The sequence below is a fragment of the Elgaria multicarinata genome, chromosome 3 (genome assembly GCF_023053635.1).
Source record: "Elgaria multicarinata webbii isolate HBS135686 ecotype San Diego chromosome 3, rElgMul1.1.pri, whole genome shotgun sequence".
Lineage (NCBI taxonomy): Eukaryota > Metazoa > Chordata > Lepidosauria > Squamata > Anguidae > Elgaria > Elgaria multicarinata.
Window position 1 is genome coordinate 150020587 of NC_086173.1, and position 20394 is coordinate 150040980.

At 44.0% G+C, this 20394-nt stretch overlaps 2 protein-coding genes across 2 annotated transcripts in view; one reads left to right on the top strand and one right to left on the bottom strand.

Annotated features, from left to right (window-relative positions):
- The window catches only part of LOC134395521 (butyrophilin subfamily 1 member A1-like), a 21632-nt gene continuing 1238 nt past the window's right edge, over positions 1–20394 (top strand). The window contains exons 1-3 of the mRNA XM_063121687.1: positions 1–99; positions 3596–3797; positions 8965–9599. Coding sequence (XP_062977757.1) covers positions 3722–3797; positions 8965–9599 — 711 coding nt within the window. The 5' untranslated portion in view covers positions 1–99; positions 3596–3721. The remainder of the gene's footprint in view (positions 100–3595; positions 3798–8964; positions 9600–20394) is intronic.
- The window catches only part of LOC134396010 (uncharacterized), an 11090-nt gene continuing 9414 nt past the window's right edge, over positions 18719–20394 (bottom strand). Inside the window, exon 3 of the mRNA XM_063122330.1 lies at positions 18719–18811. The gene's annotated coding sequence lies outside the window, so the exon portion shown is untranslated. The remainder of the gene's footprint in view (positions 18812–20394) is intronic.

A 20394-nucleotide genomic window follows, 5' to 3' on the forward strand; every position in this document is an offset into this window, starting at 1 on the left:
AAAGGAAGAGTCATGTGTTGCTCTCTGACAAGCATCAACCCCAAACCCGAGCTTTAAGACTGTGGCTGACAGAGACACAGAAACCTGAGGACTGGTGAGGTCTGTTTAGTTGACTGGTCCGGGAAAAATAGATGACCGGGTCCTGCTTGTGGGTCCCTGGTTAACAGCTACTTGGCAACTGTGTGAACAGAGTGCTGGACTAGATGGACCCTTGGTCTGATCTAACATGGCTCTTCTTATGTTCTTATGATGGGTGTTAATTTAGTCTGCAATCCTGTACTCTCTTACCTGGGAGTAAACCCCACCAAACTCAGTGGCCTGGTTCAGACAATACTTTGAGCTTTGTGGTTAGCTTAACCATGTTCAGCTGTGGTTAATGCTAACCATGTGTGGAATACTTGCAGACAACACTTTTAACCCTTTTGTGGTTAAGTAATGTGGTTAACGGGGCAGATGGTTAGGTAAACCGTGTGTCAGACGACACCGCTAACCATGGTTAAGCATTCCGTTAACCATTTTGTGGTTAAGCAGCATGGTTTAGCGTGTTGTCTGAACGGGGTCACTGGGACTTAAGTCTGAGCAGACATATAGAGCAGCACATTGCACTGTTAGTTTACTATGCAAGTGGAAGTATGACTTGGGCTTAATATTCTTAGTCTGACTTGTTTCTCATTAAGTCTGCTGTGTGTGTTAAGAACAACATGTCTTTTGTTGCATTAACAGCCTTCTACCTTCAATCAAAAAATCTTGCAGGCAGGAGTTCTGTGGATCTCACTGCTACCTGTTGAGATCAAGGTGTTTAATGAAACCTAACAAGAGAGAGAGGTGCGATATGCAAGGGCAAATAGCAGCCTTCCCCAACCAGGCATCTTTCACCTGTACAGTCCTGGAAGGCACCAGATCGAGAGAGGGCTGTATTAGTGTCCTGACACTATTCTTGGGTTTTGTTTTGTTTTAGGCAGTTTCAGGAGGGCTGACTGTCTGCAATGAAGCAGCAGCAAACAGAATGTAGGATGCTAAACTGTGACGGAAAAGATTCCTCTCAGTTATAAGCAGGGCCCTCTAGATGTTGTTGAAATGCAATTCCCATCATTTCCAGACAGCATAGCCAATAGTGAGGGGATGATGGAAGTTGCAGCCCAACAATATCTGGAAGGCCACACGGTCACCATTTCTGCTTATAATCTTACCCCACTTGGGAGTTTGTTTTCTGTTACCCCTTTTTTCTTTCAATTCATTAAAACAAAACGCACCATAAGCTGTGTTGGATGCTATCCTGGCACTTGCTTCTAAATTCATATAATGTGCTGTGATGCCTGGGTACGTGATTATTTTATATATATATATATATATATATATATATATATATATATATATATATATATATTAATGCTGTCAATGTCAATTGTATAGAGTGAAGTTAAGGGGGAGGAGGGTTGAGTGAATGGAATGTTGGTGTGCTGGTGACTGATTGGTGGAGAGCATAAGGTAATGGTTTTAAATAGGAGCATCTGTAGTCAGTTAGGGTCAGTTAGTGACGGAGTTAGTGTTAGAGAGCAGGGTGACCGTATGGAAAGGAGGACCAGGTTCCTGTGTCTTTAACAGCTGTATGGAAGGAAAAGAACCTCTCGTGCAAAGCACTTAAGTCATTGCTGACTCCTAGAGGGATGCCTGCTTTCGCTGACATTTTCTTGGCAGACTTTGTAGTGGGATGGTTTGCCATTGCCTTCCCTAGTTGCAGTTACCTTTCCCCCAGCTAGCTGGGTACTCATTTTACTGACCTCGGAAGGATGGAAGGCTGAGTCGACCTGAGCCGGCTGCCTGAGAACCAGCTTCCGCTGGGATCGAACTCAGGCCGTGGGGAGAGTTTCGGCTGCAGTAACTGCCGCTTCCCACTCTGCGCTACACAGGGCTCCTTAACAGCTGTATAGAAAAGGGAATTTCAGCAGGTGTCAGTTGTATGCATGCAACACCTGGTGAAATTCCCTCTTCATCATCATCTGGTTACTCTAGCTATACAAAGGAGGGCAGGGCTCCTGCAGCTTTAACTGTTGTGATGAAGGGAGAATTTCACCAGGTGCCGCATGCATACAAATGACACCTGCTGAAATTCCCCTTTCTATTCAACTGTTAAAGATACAGGAGCCCTGCCCTCCTTTCCATATTAGAGAGTGCAGGGATGAGTTGTTCGTTATTTAGGGAGGAGTTTGAGAATAGGATAGGTATAATAAAAATAGAAACAATAACTTCAGTGCTTTATTGAACACGCACAAATATATCTTATCTACTGTTTTAAAGTAATAATAAATAATCATTTATTTTCATCAACATACAGAGTGGCATCTATCATTCAAAGTAGTCAATGTGGGACAAAAGGTACATTGTTGGTAATATATGGTGGCAGCAGTATTGAGAATGATCAAAGTCTGGTAGGAAAAGCAGTATTTCCTTGAACTGGGCTTGAAGGTGTATAAGGGGCAAGGTTCGAAATGAAAGGATAACTCCCCACTTGTACACCACAAATGTACCCAACCCATCAGGGAAGGGATCCCTGGGGGAGGGGTATGACATACACTTAGGATGCAATCCTATCCATTGCACCCTTGACAACTGGAAGCCTCTGAATTCAGAGGCTCCCAATCATCCAATGCAGGGCAGTGGAGGCCATTCGCCCTACATTATTCACTAGATGGGCTTTTTTGCGCTCCAGAGGTGGAGGGAAGGAGGCTAGAAGACGCTCAGGATAGCTCGTATCCTGGCCTTTCCTGTCCCCTCCTCTCTCCACCCACTGGAACGCTGCCCCCTCCCCCCCCAGGAGGTCACTTTTCTCACCTCAGAGGTCAGCCAATGTGGCTCTTTCTCTGTTAGCTACGAGTGGGAGGGGATTGGATCTCCCTCACCCTTCCAAGAGCGGGGTGCTGCTCCACCCCACAACGGGGGAATCCACAGTATCCTATGGCCCATCAGACAATGTCTAGGGGCCACCGGATTGCTCCCTCCACTATGCCATGGAGGAACCAATCAACATGTGGCACTGGCAAAACAAGCCATGATTTCACCCTACCCTTAGGATCTAACGGCCACAAAGGGACCATAGCAGCGACTTCTGTGGCACAGTGAGGAGGAACTCAGCCATTGATACTGAACACTGGGAATATGCAACAAAATGTTCTAGCATATCCATTTCCCCTGGCAGATGTGCTGCTCATACGTAGGCTTCCCCTTTCAGTTAACCACGCTCAACATATAGATATTGGAGCAGCAGCACTGGCATTGGCATGCAACACTGGGGCAGGGCCACAAAGTATAGCCCCACCCCATCCTCCATGTTTGCCCATCCATGGGATACTTCTGAGAAAGGATTTACCTATGAAGCCAATGTTCAGAGATAATAGTGGGGATGTCCTCCTAGGGAAATCCCTTCACAGGGTGGTGCCTGAAGTTTCCGCAGGCTGAATTGGGAAACCCAGCAGGCTGAATTAGGCCCAGAGGCCAAAGGTTCTGCACCTTTGCTATATAAGAAACCTCCCTTCTATTGTGGCCAAGAAACAGAACATGGGGTTGTCCATTGATTTCCACACCACCTCTTTTGCAGAGCGGGGTAACATCACTCCACTGTTGGGAGAAGGACTGTCCTCTGAGCACTTTATTCTGATCAAGTTCCTTTTCACACCACTGAAACCACCCATTTTCACACGATTGAACCAGCAGTGTCGCACCTATGTCACTGTTATGCCAGTACAACAAGGACAAGGAGGGGACCTCTTTGCTAATCTTGGAGCAAGCACGGAAGAAAGGTAAATTCCTAGGATTGAAAAGGTGTTTAGATAGTAACTGAGATGGTCAAAGGGCAAGGCCTCTTGGCTAAGTCTTGGAAGATCACAACCAACATCACTCAAAAGTTAATAAATTCAGCACAGTCCGAATAATTCCTTCTAATGCTGAACTCAGTCCAAGAGTATGCTCAAACCACCACCACCACCTGCCCAATGAGACCTCAGCATTGAGCATCGGTTGGAAAAGATTTGGGGGGGGTGGATTAGTAGTAGCTGGCTAGATAAAAATGGCTGTGGCAGCCCACAAATCAGCTGGCAGATGACAGGAGAGGCTAGCTGAGTGGGGGAGGGCAAGGGGGTAAATGGTAGAGAGTGGGAAATGAGCAAAAGGATGAAAGAAGAGGCATATAGATATAAAAAGGGTATAGAGAACCTTCTTATTGTCTGGATAGGTTATTTCCTGGTTCGCATTGAGAATCTGCTTTTAAATGAACCCAGGGAGGAAAGTGAGAGATGCCTGTAGAAATCAATCAAGAAATCCTAAATTTTCATGTAGCTGTGATTAAATTAAGGAAGGGAACAGCTAAGGCAAAGCTCAAAAAAGAGAGGAAGCAGAAAGAATCAAGGTGAGAGGAGGAGGAGGAGGCGGCAGCAAGAGCAGAGGAGGCGAGGAGAGAAAAGGCTAGACGAATGGAATAGGAGATGAGAAGAGAACCAAGGAAAGGGACAACAAGGAGAGCTATAGCTTTTGTGAGGAATGCAGCAGCGTATCTCACTGAGATAAAATAATAATAATAATAATAGTAATAATAATTTAATAAATAATAATAATAAAATAATATCTCATTTGTGAAGTGGTCCTCCACTACCCCACCTCTATAGAGAGAGAACGACCCCCGTGACCCTTAGCCAATGTATTCACCAGGCATACATTTTGTTGTAGGCCCAAATATTTTGTTGTATATTGTTAAATACTGATCTGGGGGTGGGGGGAATTAATGCGAGAGGGGTCTTTTAACATGAAAAGATACATTGCTATACATGTGATGGTCTGACTTTAAATTTGTCATACTTTCCTCTACATAACATAACAGGTTCTCTCAAACAAGTGGTGAACAAACGTGATGCTATTTATTTATTTATTTATTTTATATAAACATTTCTACCCCATCCTTCTAATACTTAAGTGCTATTCAGGGCAGCTGGTAACAGTTAAAATCACAATCTCATAATAAACAGTAGTATCAAACATAATGGAAGGGAGGCAGGGAAGCCAGATGAAAACGTGGTCTTCAAAAACGTCATCTACATTAACAAGGCAAAAGACTGCAGATTAAAAAGATGGCCAGAGTGGAGAAAGCCAGAGAGGGGGACATCTGAATTTCATAGGTAAAGTGTTCCATAATATTGGTTATGTACAGCACCATGTACATTGATGGTGCTATATAAATAAATAAATAATAATAATAATAATTAATTGGTGTGGCTGCTGAGAAGGCCCTATCTTTTGTTACCACCAACCGTGCTTCCACTCCAGGTGGGGCACAGGGAAAGGCTTTTCTGCTTGACCTTAGGGAGTGGCAAGGTGGTAGAGGAGCAGACGACCCCTCAGGTATATTGGGGGCTGTCTGTACATTGTCTTTGCCCCAGGATGGCTCTGAATCCATACTGCATTGGTTATATGACGCAGCTGCCAATTCGGAGCCACCCAGGGGCAAAGAGCTGAAGGTTCCTGACTTTTCCTGCCTGAGTGAGGTCAGTGCAGCTCTTCCACTCTCTGACCTCGCTCCATGGCTTAGGCAGTCCTGGTGGATGGCGACTGGCGATTGCTCACTGGAAGCCAGGAAGAGGATTGGGGGGAGGCAGCTCCAGTACCCACATGACCGCTGGAAACCTGCACTCTCTCCTTAGCATGGGGATTAGCAAATGCAACCCTGCAAAAGGGTAACCGCAGTGTTTAGGGGGAGTGCCGCACCAATGCAGTGCCATCAAGGCAGACCCCTGGACCCAAGGCATTTAGGGCTTTAAAAGTGATCACCAGCACTTTGAATTCCATCCATAAGCAAATTGGTAACCTTATGCGAAAGGAGCTGAAGCAGAAGGAAATGCTTTGATGGGGATGGAGACTTGACAGCAATCCTTCAGTCAAGTCACATTGCATGGATTGCTGTCTTTATATAGCATCATCAATGTGTATGGTGCTTTTTGGAGGACAAGAGGATGAGTCCCTGCCCCAAGGAACTTACAATTTAATATTTGGCACAGGGGAAGCAACAGAGGGAAGTAGAGGTAGGGTGAACCATATGTAGCTGCTTCAGTTGCATGTGCTTAAGCTTACTGACAGGATGAGTTAAAGCAGAACATGGGAACAGATCAATGGTTTCTTCTTCTGGAGAAGTCAGGACCAATCTGGAGATGACAGCAGCAGATCAGCCTTGCCCACATGCTTTTGCAAATGGAGTTAAAAGCGCAGGCCTACTACAGGGGGTGATGTAAGGATCACTAACATAGACGTGAAATATTTTGGAAATGCTAATATCATCTTTCAATGGAAATTGAAATATGAATGGCTTTTTCCAGAGCTGAGCTAAGTATCTCTCAGCAGTATCCCCCCACATTTACCTTTGAGTTTGGGTAAATATTAGAGTAGACCCCTTGAAATGGATGAGACTTAAGTTAGTCGATGGGTCTGCTCTAAGTAGGGTTTATGTTGGATTTTACCCATTGCTTCTACTGTGGTCATTTGCTGCCATGATCTATGACCATTTTACCAGATGAGAACACCAGAGCTGGAACTATGGGAAGTTCCCCAGTTCAGTAAGCAATCTGTGGGCAGCTCTCGGTCTTAAGAACATAAGAACAAAGAGCTTTGGCTATTGGGTGGTATTGAAATGCAATAAATAAATAAAAAATAAGAACATAAGTGCCCTGCTGGATCAGACCAAGGGTCCATCTAGTCCAGCACTCTGTTCACACAGTGGCCAACCAGCCATCGGCCAGGGACCAACAAGCAGGATGTGGTGCAACAGCACCCTCCCACCCATGTTCCCCAGCAACTGGTGCACACAGGTTACTGCCTCGAAACATAGATCCTCATCTATGTTCAGCACAACACAGGAAGAAAGAGAAGTGTCCCCACTTTCTTAAGGAATGCTGCAATTCTCCCATCATGTCCCCCCACCCTCAGTCTCCTGGTGCTGTCCTCTATAAACAGGGCTCCATTCATCATGGCTACATATATTGCCATGGGAGAAATGAGGTTATCGGACACTGTAATTGAATTTTATCCTCTGAAGCATTAATGTAATTGGGGAGGGGGTGCAGTTTCAAAACCTGTGAACAAGTTTGTGATGTAAAAAAGGTTAATTTCATCTCTCTCTACTTTTGACCTCTTGTTCTGTGGATGTGCCTCCAGGGAGAGGGAGGCTTGTGATAGTGGGAGATTTTGAGAGGTGGGTTTGTGTGTGGAACACATGGTAAATTGCCTACCTGGTGTGAATGTTGCAGATATCAAGTGCCAGCTAGATAGCCTTGCAGATAGTGCTGGGGTGGAGTCAATAGCCATGGTTCATATGTGGGGAAATATAGGCAAGAGGTCCTGGAAGCCAAATTTAGGTTGCTAGGCAGGAGGTTGAAATCCAGGACTACCAAAATAGCTTTCTCTGAAATGCTACCAGTTCCACATGCAGGGCCAGCTAGACAGGCGAAGCTGAGGAGTCTCAATGTGTGGATGAGGCAATGGTGCAGGGAGAAGGGTTTCAAATTTGTTAGGCACTGGGGAACATTTTGGAACAAGGTGGGCCTGTACAAGAGGGATGAGCTCCACTTGAATCAAAATGTAACCACACTGATGGTGCTAAACATAAAAAAAAAGCAGCAGAGCAGATTTTAAACAAACCCTGGGGAAAAGCAAACAGGAACTGGGAAGAATTTAGTTTGGGTTAAATCATCCCTAGGGGATGGAAATGAAAATGTTTCCAATTGCCCAAATGTAAATGGGAAGGAAATAGGCTATGATCATATGGTGAAACATGATAGCCAATCAAAGAGGCCTTAGTGCGATAGCAAAAGACACACATGCCAGGGACATCTGAGGAGGAACACCATGCTTTTCACGGTCTAGCTCCTTCCTATCTCTCCTCTCTCATCTCACACTATTGTCCCGCTCGTGCTCTTCGCTCCTCTGATGCCATGTTTCTCGCCTGCCCAAGGGCCTCTACTTCCCTTGCTCGGCTTCGTCCATTTTCGTCTGCTGCCCCTTACGCCTGGAACGCTCTTCCAGAACATTTGAGAACTACAAGTTCAACCACAGCTTTTAAAGCTCAACTAAAAACTTTTCTTTTTCCTAAAGCTTTTAAAACTTGATGTTGTGCAGACTTCTACTGTTACTTTCTACTGTTAGTTTTTCCCTACCCTGTGCCTGCTTACCCTTCCCTGTACCTGTTTGCATTCTCTTCCCCTCCTTATTGTTTTACTATGATTTTATTAGATTGTAAGCCTATGCGGCAGGGTCTTGCTATTTACTGTTTTACTCTGTACAGCACCATGTACATTGATGGTGCTATATAAAATAATAATAATAATAATAATAATAATAATAATAATAAATGTATAAGTATTTCTATGCAAATGCTACAAGCCTCAGAGCCCAAAATCAGAGAGTTGGAGTGCCTGGTTTTAAAAGAGAACTTAGATATAGCAAGTTTTTATGTCTCCCACAGTTCTCTCATTCATGGATTAATTGTAATGTCTGACAATTAATCCATGAATTAATGCATGAATTAATCCATGAATTGTCGCAGTGCGACAATGGAACCAGTTACCTAGGGAGGTTGTGGGCTCTCCCACACTAGAGGCCTTCAAGAGGCAGCTGGACAAGCATCTGTCTGGGATGCTTTAGGGTGGATTCCTGCATTGAGCAGGGGGTTGGACTCGATGGCCTTGTAGGCCCCTTCCAACTCTGCTATTCTATGATTCTATGATTCTATTAGACATGTGGGAGTTTAGAATTATCCCAATAAGTGGGACCCAAGTGCTTTACCAGCCATTACTTTTTCTCTGCACTCACCCTACCTTCTCTTTGCTCGGCCGCTTGACCAGATTTAGGTGAAGCCTGGAGAAAGGAGGAATTCTGAGTTATGCTCCGTTGCCACACCCAGCCTCTTCTCTCTTTCTCTTTCTCCTGCAGGGAACGTGACTCTAGATCCAGACACGGCACATCCCAACCTCGTCCTGTCTAATGATCTGAAGAGGGTGAGATGGGAAAGCAGAAAGCAGGAGCTGCCAGACAACCCAGAGAGATTCGACTGGGAGCCCTTTGTGCTGGGCCCTGAGAGATTCACTTCTGGAAGACACTGGTGGGAGGTGGAGGTGGAGGAGACCAAAGGGATGCAGCCAACGGGGGGCGTGCAAGCGTCAGTCAGGAGGAAGGGAGACATCGGCCAGAGTCCTAATGAAGGAAGGTGGGAGACAGAAGAGTTGGCGGCGCAGTGGGAGATTTGGGCAGTGGGAGTCGCCAGAGAGTCGATCATCAGGAAAGGAAAGATCAACCTGGATCCTAATGGCGGGTTCTGGGCTCTGGGGAAGGCGCTGCATGACTCATTAAGGACCCCATTCTCTCCTTATCAACTCACAGCTTTTACCTCCCCTACGCGGACCCTTTTGAGTTTGAGGCATGAGCCCAGGAAGATCCGGGTGTTCCTGGACTATGAAGAAAGCCGCGTGGATTTTTTTGATGGTGATACAAACGACTTGATCTTCACTTTTCCCTCGTTCTCATTCAATGGGGAGAGGCTGTGTCCCTTTTTCTGGGTGTATTGGGGGGTGAGTTTGAATTGTTGAATCTAAAAGATAACCCTTCCACTTCCATCGTTATCTTTCCCCCCTGTCTGTTCTCTCTATAGCTTCATAAGAGTAAGGGCCTCTCTACACGAGGCTAAAGTCCGGCACCTTTAGGAAGCCATGATCAAATTTCTTAGCACACTTCCCCAATTCAGAATAAAGCTGCTATAATGGCCCGAAAGTACAGGAGAGACCCTGGAGGGTGATGACATAACATTGTGTAAAAGATTTGCACACCCACACGAGTTACCAATCATGAGCGCACAATAAAAGCCTTGTGTGGAGAAGCCCTAAAGCAAGGCTCTGGGACGGGAGCCAAATAATAACCCCATCCCTGCTCTACAGTCTCAATGGTTTCCAAGTAGGATTCCCATTTCCCAGATATTAGAACAAGAATCGTAACGGAAAACAATAAATATAAAAACTTAACTAAAACAGTCAGTGTTTGAGGCACCCTTTCTCTGAAGTGCTTTCTGTGGTCATGAGGCTTTTAAAGTCACATGAGATCTATTAGAAATAAAATGTGAATTCTGGCCAGTAAATTAATTAATAAATAGTGTTACGTTCATCTATTTTCTTTTTGTGGGTAGAATGCATATGATTATTGCAAAGTACTGCCAGGAATAGAAGTCTGTCTATGTTGAGTTTTTAACACTGATTGCTATTTATTTGCCCCACTCTTGTACTGCACTTTTATTTAATAAAAAAAACCTGAATTGACAGCTATATGAAATTGTCTTTATATAAAATCTTTGGAGTGAGGCAGATATTTTTGGCCTAAATCTATGCTCCTGGAGGCCATCAATGTATAGCCTGACCTATCAGTGTGTCAAATTTCAAACCTTTTTTTTTTTATAAGCATCCTTAACTATGGCAGAAGGCTTGTGGGGATGGGGTCATGGTATGGAACCTCTCCTACCTGTATTCAAGCTCCCCTTCTGGATTTCTCCACCATGTCTGTCTCTTTTGGCTATTAGCCTTCCTGAGAAGAGCAGTTTTTGGGTTTGTTTTCTCTGAACTGCTTTGTTTTCTCAGATTGTCTATCCAGATACACCCATACAGTATTATGATTGTTTCCAGGTGAGGTTTTTACAGTGCAAACACACTCTTCATTGACAGAATGGCTTCTCTCCCAGCCCCAATGCATGCCACGTGACTGGCATTTCCCTAATAACCCACATCACATGACCAGCATTTCCTTAATTACATGTGCCACATCGCAGGTTGCTGTGTTGTCTGAACTGGCATACAGCAGAGCAGGTGTGGCTTCTCACCCACCTCACAAACCCTACTGTAAGTCATGAGTTGTAGGAAGAGGTAAGAAGTCACCCCTGCTGTGTGCGAAGTTCAGACAACATGGCAACCTGCGTCGCAGCATGGATAACTAGGGAATTGCCAGTCACTTGAACAGTATTTTGGGGAGGGGAGCATGGGGAGAAGCCACGATGATTTCATTTACCCTCATGATCATCAAAATTCACCCAGTATTATGGGAGCAGCCTTTCTTGTTAGGTGGGACAGCTACATTTCCAAGTGGAACATTTGGGGAGGGGGGAGTGGAGAAAGTCTTCCATCCTGAATGAGCATCTCCCAAAATATTTCTAAGGAAAAAATATATTTCTAATGGGAAAAAAAGTCTGGCGTCCTGCCCAAGGCATGCTGGGAGTTGTAGGCATAAGCCCAGTTTTTTTTAATTAAACTCTTTAAAAAATACTTAAAACACAAATTTTCGTGTTTTTAGATTTTTCTGGTACATTGTATAGCCAGACCTATCAGTGTGTCAAATTTCAAGTTTCTAGCTCATCTGGAAGTGGGTGAACATTTCTGGACATACATCCCACTTTCAGCTTTATAGGTGGAGATACTTCAACTTGACAGCATCAATGATCTTCAAAAGATGATGTTGTTTCATTTGGTCCTTTTTCTTGCATTATCCAAAGAATACAGAAAAGTGACAACACTCATGGCACATCTTCTAGCAGGTAAGCCTCATATTCCTGATGTCATGAACACAAGTGTTTCATTGAAGTCCATAAACAGAAACAGACTCTCAACTAGAAAATGACTACTTATACATCTATTGCAATATGCCACCTCTCAGTGAATGGGATCCAAGAGCATCAGTTCTATGGATGACTAAATGAGAGAATAAAACTAAAAACACAGCTAAAGCAAGAGAGCAGATGTGATTTAGAGGAATTTTCTCAGAGGTCTCCAAGCAACACTGCTCATCCCATCCAGTCCCAGATGGTGAGGATCTGACCATCATGTTAGAAAAACAAAAAGGAAATTTTGATGTGATGGGTATAATGCAAGAGGCACATGGCACAATTATGAATTCTTTTTCTTTGCATTAGTGCTGCTTTGTGTTACTGTTGTATACTTACATATACTGTTGATATGTAGTTGATTTAATAAATGCTTTTGACTAGTCAAACGGTCCCAATCTTCTATATATATATAAAACGCTTAGGTATGTTTCCGTACAGGCTTCAGCTGATACAGGTTGCTAAGCAACAGTAACAATGTGTAATGTCAGCTGATACAGGTTGCTAAGCCCCTCACCCGACTCCTCCAGGCTTTCCAAGGTAATCCTACCCCCTTTCTGCCTCTTTGCTCCCCCCCCCACGAAGGGGGCAGTGCCACGGTCTGGAGCATGAGCGAGGCACAGCCGGGGCCCTTGGTGGCCGGGTGGGAGGCCGCTCGCCTGCTGCGAGCCCAGGCCCCAGCCTAATCTCATGCGAGCTGGGCAGGCGGCCCAAGGCTGACAAGAACCCCGGGGAGAGGGGGACACCTGCTCCCCCTCCCCCCGACCTCCCTGCCCCCCAGGTCTGCCGGACGGTGCTGTATTGACAGCCTCCAAGCAGCCCGCACCCCTCAATATTTAATTAATAAACTTTAAAATATGCTACAAGGGCGTATGTTACACCGGGTACAGCTAGTAATATATGATTAGTATAAGGTTATGAAGATTGAAAGAAACAGTAATCACCTTAATGTTCTATTTTTCTTATTTTCTTAGTTATTTCTTTTAAGAAACAACCTTGTTCCTTATTAAAGTCCATATTCCCAACTGCACAAAAACTTAGTTATAACTGCAAAAATAATAATTTTTTAAAAAAATCAAGCGGCACAAAATGTGTCCAGCTGCAAATCAGAATAAACCCCAGGAGGCTGTCATTCCAGCGACAACCCTATAAGGTAACCTACTGGCAGTGTGTCTACTACCTTGTTGAAGTTGCCACCATCTACTCTGTTGTCTACCTACAGGTCAGAGCAAAAGGAATTTCCTTTATAGTTGATTGAACCAGGAACAGGATGACAGCCAGCTAAGCTTCCAAGCAATTAGCCCATCCTTCCCTTCTGTTCCATCTGTTAGTTAAACCCTGGAGCACAACCAGCAGCTTGGACAGTACGGGAGGGGGGATGGGACTCAACCCTTGAGTGATGCAGGAATCCAATTAAGTAAAGCCTGTTTAAGAATAGTGTAAAAAGGGGAAAGTCAGAGAAAGACAGTGAACATGTGCAGTAAGAAAAGGAATAACAAAACAAAACACTGAACCAGGGTACTTGGGTGTTTTCAGATGGAGAGATCTTACAGCTGCTAATTGAAGGCAATGTGCAACTATTGTGCAACTATTAAAGCTTTTTTTCTTTAATGGATTATCAGCAGTAAGAAAAACAGTTAAAAGAGCAGTGGGAAACACAGGAGGATCACAAGACATTGCCCCTCCCCCCCATAAAATTCCGTGAATGAGGCAGGGCGATTGCACCATATCAGCCTCATTATTATTATTATTATTATTATTATTATTATTATTATTTATTTATTTAGATAGCACCATCAATGTACATGGTACATCATCTGGAATCACTTCTGGAGCTCCATCTGCTGAGCGTTTTATTGCACGCTTGTTACTGGGCACACACGAATTTCTTGGAGGTTGCCCACATGACGTCGTCTGCCTCTCGTGCGCCTTCCGCCCCTTTTATTTATTTTTATTTTATTATATTTATATACCGCCCGACAGCCGAAGCTCTCTGAGCGGTTTTGGCCTTTTGGCCTTTTTTGCGCCACAAGAAAACCCAGAAAAAGTCCGGTTGCTGCTCTCTCCTGCCATGTGTGGGAGAAGCAGCGTGATGATTACAACACCCAACAGAATGGGCCACATGCTCCTTGTTTACTTCCTGTTCCCAAACAGGAAGTAACTGAGCGATGACGGAGATGCGACGGTAGCCAGAGTTTCTTCCTAGGTGTGATGGAGCTCCTTGTCTATCTAATTCTCTCCTAAGCAACCTAACGTAGCAAGCATTTTTGTCAGGCTCACTCCAACACTGTGTAGCCTTTTCTCCCTCCCAAGCGGCATTCTGCCATGTTTTATGTTGTTTAATCAAGAGGATGATGATTGACAGCAAAGAGGCCAAAGAAGAGAGGATGTCCATGTAGGCAGGGGGCAGTCCATAAAGAGGTAGTCTCTTCCTAGGTGGATTAAAAGTGATGCTGGGTTTTGATGTGACTGGCAAAGGATCATGAACTGATGTTTGCTATTCCAGCCAGCTATATGGAAGATTTCAAATTCTGGGCTCTTTATGGGTAGAAATTCATGACTCGAGCTGTGAGATTATTGCTCTTAAGCAATTTTTCCTGCTAAGCAGCACTCATTCAGGTGTTTGGTTCCCCTGCCTAGTGCCCTCCAGATATTTTGGGCTTCAGTTCCCATCAGCCTCAGCCAGCCAGCATGGCCAATGGTCAGGAATCCTGGGAGTTATAGTCCAAAACATCTGGAGGGCTCAAGTTTGGGGAAGGCTGAGATAAAGGAATCTTCAGGGGCATCCTGGGACAGGTTATTGTTAATTAAGTATACTATAAAACCAAAGAGGTTAAGGTAGGGTGACCATATGAAAAGGAGGACAGGGCTCCTGTACCTTTAACAGTTGCATAGAACAGGGAATTTCAGCAGGTGTCATTTGTATATATGGAGAACCTGGTGAAATTCCCTCTTCATCACAACATCTGTGATGAAGAGGGAGCTATACTAGAGTGACCAGATTTAAAAGAGGGAAGGGCACCTTCAGCTTTAACTGGTGTGATGAAGAGGGAATTTCACCAGGTTCTCCATATATACAAATGACACCTGCTGAAATTTCCTTTTCAATACAACTTTTAAAGATACAGGAGCCCTGTCCTCCTTTTCATATGGTCACCCTAGGTTAAGGTGATAGGTTTCAACAAACTTTTATAGTATAATAAGATGAAATATACAATCAAGGCTATAGAGCACTTAAAATATACAATACATTACACATTTAAAAATACAGTAAAAAAAAGTGCTTCACAAGCTTGATTGAATTGGCCAGACACGTTTCGACTCGGAAGTCTTCTTCAATGGCCAGTCACACGGCTGATCCACAATCAGAGAAATAACTGCAAAGCAGGGGCTGACTGAAGAATTTCCAGGAGTAAAGAATTAAATATATGTCACTCCCCTCCAGTTGTAAGTCAAGGGTAATAGCTTTTCAGCTACCGGGGACGACAAGGCTATCATCAAGCAATTCAAAAGTTTGTTGAAACCTATCACCTTAATCTCTTTTGTTTTATAGTATACTGTTTGTGGTTAAGGCCAACACCTGTTTTTTGTGCTATTGTTAATTAAGGCCACAACCCTATGCATATTTAGACAGACAAAAGTGCTACAACTCCCTGCATTGCCCAGCCAGCATGGCTGGGGCATGCTATGACTTTTTCTTCTGTCTAAACATGCATAGGATTGTTAGTCATTTTAAAAAATACTACTTTTCATTAAAAATAATAATCTCAAAATGGTTCACAAGATGAAACCTTGATAAAATACCATAAAAACAATCAATAAAAACAGTGATAAAACAATGTCATATTTCATGAAAAGAACAAGATGTAGCTGACTGTGCTAATGATCCAAGGAAATGTCCAGGCAAACTAATAGAAACACTCCATGCTGGGAGCCCACCTGATCATTCTCCACCATGGGCACCACACTAGAGAAGGCCCTCCTCAGCACTGCGGTGGCACACCGCCATTTAGAAACTATCCTGAAACCCATGGCTTGTTCTAGGGTTTCAAAGTGGTTTGTAAACCAGCCCGGTGGCCATCCACCCTTCCTGGGTTCAGATGTCACAACCTGTGCCCAGCCTAATTATGGTCATTAGGCTGGTCATGACCTGCACATGCTGGGAGGAAAAATAAGCCACAGTGGCTTATTTTCACTCTCACAAACTCACAGATTCTGCCCTTTGGCAGGAGCCATCTTGAGCTGCCTCCTGTTAGAAATATGGCAGGTTCTTGTCCCTGACCTTAGGTACGAAAGACGAGCGTAGAAAACACTGCAGAGGACACCACGTATCAGTATACTGAGGTGCGACTCGAACAGGGTCGGACCCTGATCGGAGCTTGCACACCACTTTTATTCACATAGGGTCAGCTGACAATGGAAAAAGGGGAGTGGAATGAAGGGGGTGGGATGCACAAAGAAAAAGGGGAGTGGAATACATTTACACAACCTGTGTGAGAGGAGTGGGATACAGAGTGGAATACATTTACACAACCTGTGTGAGAGGAGTGGGCTAAACAGGATACCTTTACCTAATCCCATCTCCCTTCCCTGCCATGCCACATCTCTCTGGAATGTGTGAGTCAGCCACTTCCTCCTGCAGGGTCTACAGAAAACACAAAGGGCAGCTTAGAGTTCAATTAACCCCTTCATTTCTTACACTCCTGTTTTGTTTTCAGCCTCAACTGACATAGCAGTTTAGCCCTAGGCTTAGGGTGACCAAAGGAGGGCACAGCTTCTGTATCTTTAACTGTTGTGTTGGAAAGGGAATTTCAGCAGGTGTCATTTGCATGCATGCAGCACCTGGTGCATACAGCATCACAACAGTTAAAGCTGCAGGAGCCCTGCCCTCTTTTGAATCTGGTCATGCTAGGCAGGGCACGAGCAATACAACTGTTGAAGATACTGAAGCCCTGTTCTCCTTTCCATATGGTCACCAGCTCTACCTTACTGCTTTGAAGTGGTATTGAAGTGCACCCATAACTGTTGGGGCACAAACCACGTTCCATATACTGCTTCCATAGTGTTATTTCCTGCTTTTATTCCACATTCATAATGATTTGACAAAAGGTGTAGAGTGAGTGGAGGGACAATTAGCGGACTGTTTCCTATCCTTTGAGACTACTTGGACCTGACAGTCTTCCAAATAGATCATAGAATCATAGAATAGTAAAGTGGGATTTAAGCTAGTCATGGCTAACTTAACTTCCATCTATTTCAAGGGGTCTACTCTAAGTATGACTAAGTCTGGGCCTAACCCGGAGCTGGCACGGGATTCTGGAGGCTCATGGGCGCAACACCCTCAGCAGTCCCTGTAACCTAAAAGAGGACCAAGCAGTAACGGATCTTCTGGGATATCCTGGCAAAGTGCAACTGGTAGCAGTGTCAGGACAGGAGGCCTTCTGCAAGTCTTGCAACCCTTGCAAATGCCTGACTTTGCCACTCTCTGCAGCCGTCCCTGATTGTAGGTGAGGGGGGAAAAGGAAGCTGGTAAGTGTTTTGCTTAAGGCCACTTAGTGAATTTTAGGCAGCGGTGAGACATTAACTGGAGACTGATCAATAGCTCAGTCTCTTAGGACATCTCTCAACAAGTGATTTATTTTACGCTCGTAACTGGCCACACATGAAAGTTTGCGGGGGGGGGGTATTTTGAACCACCACGACATCTCCCACAGCATCCGTTGAAAATTCCGTCATGAAAAGAACCACTTTCAAAGTGGTAATATCTGAAAAAAGTGGGATCTTCCACCACTAGATGGCACTGCCTCAACTGAAATGAACAGAGCACACTTAGAGGAGCAACACACTTAGAAGAACAGCTAAGCCGTCGTGAGTCCCTTTCAAGAAAGAAAGAAAGTTGGGAAATAAATGTAATAAATAATAATAAATATTGTGACATCAAGCACATATTGTCAGTAATAAGTCTTAGTAGAGGCATTTCAATCTTTTAGAACGGGGAAAGATGCACAAAGGTGGATGGGTGCTTGGCCATCTGGGACTCCAGGAGGGCTTGGAATATCTCCTGGGCCAAACAACCTGCTAGCTTGCTCCAATACATCCTTCTCCAACCTGGTGCCCTCCCCAGATGTTTTGTACTATAACTCCTATCACCCTAAAATTGCCCATGCTGGCTGGGGCTGATGGTAGCTGTTGTCCTACACATCTGTAGGACACCAAGTTGGGGAAAGCTACTCTAATCACAGGATGGCCCTCTTTTAGTCTGCTCTCCAATCCAGCACCAAGCTTGGAGTAAATAAAAAATGGAGCCTCATGGTTTGGTTTGGGTTTTTTTTACATGGGATCCTCTTCCACCCTCCATAAACCACCATTAAATTGCAAGTCTCATCTGCCCATGGACTGCAGCATAAAAATCATGGAACACATACAATATGGCACTGCTACGGTACAAAAACATAGATCTCCATGATTTTTACACAGGTTTCTGCACCAAATCAGAACCATCTGCAAATCATGGGGCATAACTGAGGCCATCCAAAAACAAAGATCTAGGCCATGGATTCTTTCAGGTTCTCATGATTATTATTTTTCAAAGGACTCCCCACCTTTCCCACACTCTCGTCAAATCACAGATCACATCTGTGCCCTTGGATTGCATCATAAAAATACACAGAGCCATCATGGCTCAAAACCATAGAGCTGGGGCATAGATTCTCATGGGTTTTGCACAGGTCCACCTCTGCCTATGTCAAACTGCTTGCAAACCAAATTTAAAGCCCAGGATAGCACCACGCTCACAGACCTAAAACTTTCCGGTGCCACCGTGGTACAAAAACGTGGATCTGGGCCATGGATCCTCAACAATTTTATGTTTTCTTACACAGGATGCCACCAAATATATGGGGAGAAATCAAACGGTGATAGTGATAACGTTTTCACGAAATTTTCACATATGGTTATAACTTATAACATAGAATGTTACTGGTGCAGTATAGTTCAGGGAGAGCAGAGATATCAAAGGTGAAATATTTCAAATAAATACTTAAACAAAACACCTGCCATTAAATTTTCTTTTATTATCCTCAACATCCAAACACACAAACAAGTCTTTCTTCTCTGTAGGTCGTCCTACAATCCTCTGTAGCTCTCCTAGAAGGATCTGAAAGAATAAGAATAATAAAATAAACAAATGATATATCACACAATTGGTTCTGCTTCCTTCCTTAAAAGTTAACTTTGTCTAAAGATTAAGGGTCCAATCCTATGCACATTTAGACAGAAAAAAGTCCTACGGTTGGCTTGGGAATGTTGGGAGCTGTAGGACTTTTTTTCTGTCTAAACGTGCATAGGATTGGACCCTTTTTTGGAAGGATGTTTCTGATTTTGCAGAGCACAATGACCACAGTTAATTTTCAATGGGTTTGCTGCACAGGCTGTGCAGTCTAGACATTTGAGTGGAGTCAAAGACAGCAAAGAAACTGACATCAGATTTTTTGCCTTAAGCCAGGGGTAAGCAAACTTCAGGGTTGTGGAATCTATTTTTTTCTTTACCAGAATCCTCAAATCTACGAAACCAGAGCCTGGTGCAAACCACACACTTAGAATTGAAGACCTCTGAGCCCAGGAATGTGTTCGAAGTCCCACAACTGAATGGAGCTCAGTCATTCAACACAATAATCCAGTCCTGGTTGCTCTCCCCACCTTCAATTTTCTTTGTTTTAGAGGTATACTTCGTGGTTAATTCTGTTGTTGATATTAAACTATTGAGAATCAGAAACCCTTAGACTGGGTTCGGGCAACACAATATCCAATGGTGGGTTAAATAGTCAACGGTGGGTTACTGTGATCCAGATTGGGACCTAGCATCTACTCTAGAGCGAAAATGGGGAGGGGGAATTTAGCCGCAGACTGAAAGTAATGTCTGTTTTGGTCCCCAAGCACTGCTGTTTCATATACACAGTCATTTGGGAGGAACAAAGCACCATAATAATCAAGGACATACTTTACAATAGGGTGACCATATGAAAAGGAGGACAGGGCTCCTGTATCTTTAACAGTTGCATAGAAAAGGGAATTTCAGCAGATGTCATTTGTATATATGGAAAACCTGGTGAAATTCCCTCTTCATCACAGCAGTTGAAGCTGTAGGAGCTATACTAGAGTGACCAGATTTAAAAGAGGGCAGGGCACCTGCAGCTTTAACTGTTGTGATGAAGAGGAAATTTCACCAGGTTCTCCATATATACAAATGACACAATAAAACCATGCCCAACTAATTAAGAACTACTTCAGGAGCAGACTCTCTTCTTATATGCCAAAGGTCTGCCTGTATAAAAATGTGTTTGCCTGTGTCAAGGTTCCTCCTTTACCTGGACCCCTTGATCTGCTCCTTAAAGATGTTTTGCCTCTTCAAGAGCCCTTCTCATCTGATATCAAGTTTTTACCTTCCTCTCTTAGTAACGTGGGGTTAGGGCTTTAGGCGTGGTGTAAATGACGCTCCTGAACACCAGGTTTTAACAACAAGTATTTACTAGATTATATAAGGCAAAGACACATAAACTTAAGGCATTTACTCAACCACAGCTGTAAGACTTTAAAAGGCATAAAAGAAATAAAAATGCAGTTTCCTCTAGCCTAGCTACTCTTTCTCCTGTAGGCTTTGGCCTAGAGTCCCTTCCAGCCTTCTCCTGCTGTTCTTCCTCAGTGTCTCTCTCTGTAGTTCTTCCTCTCTC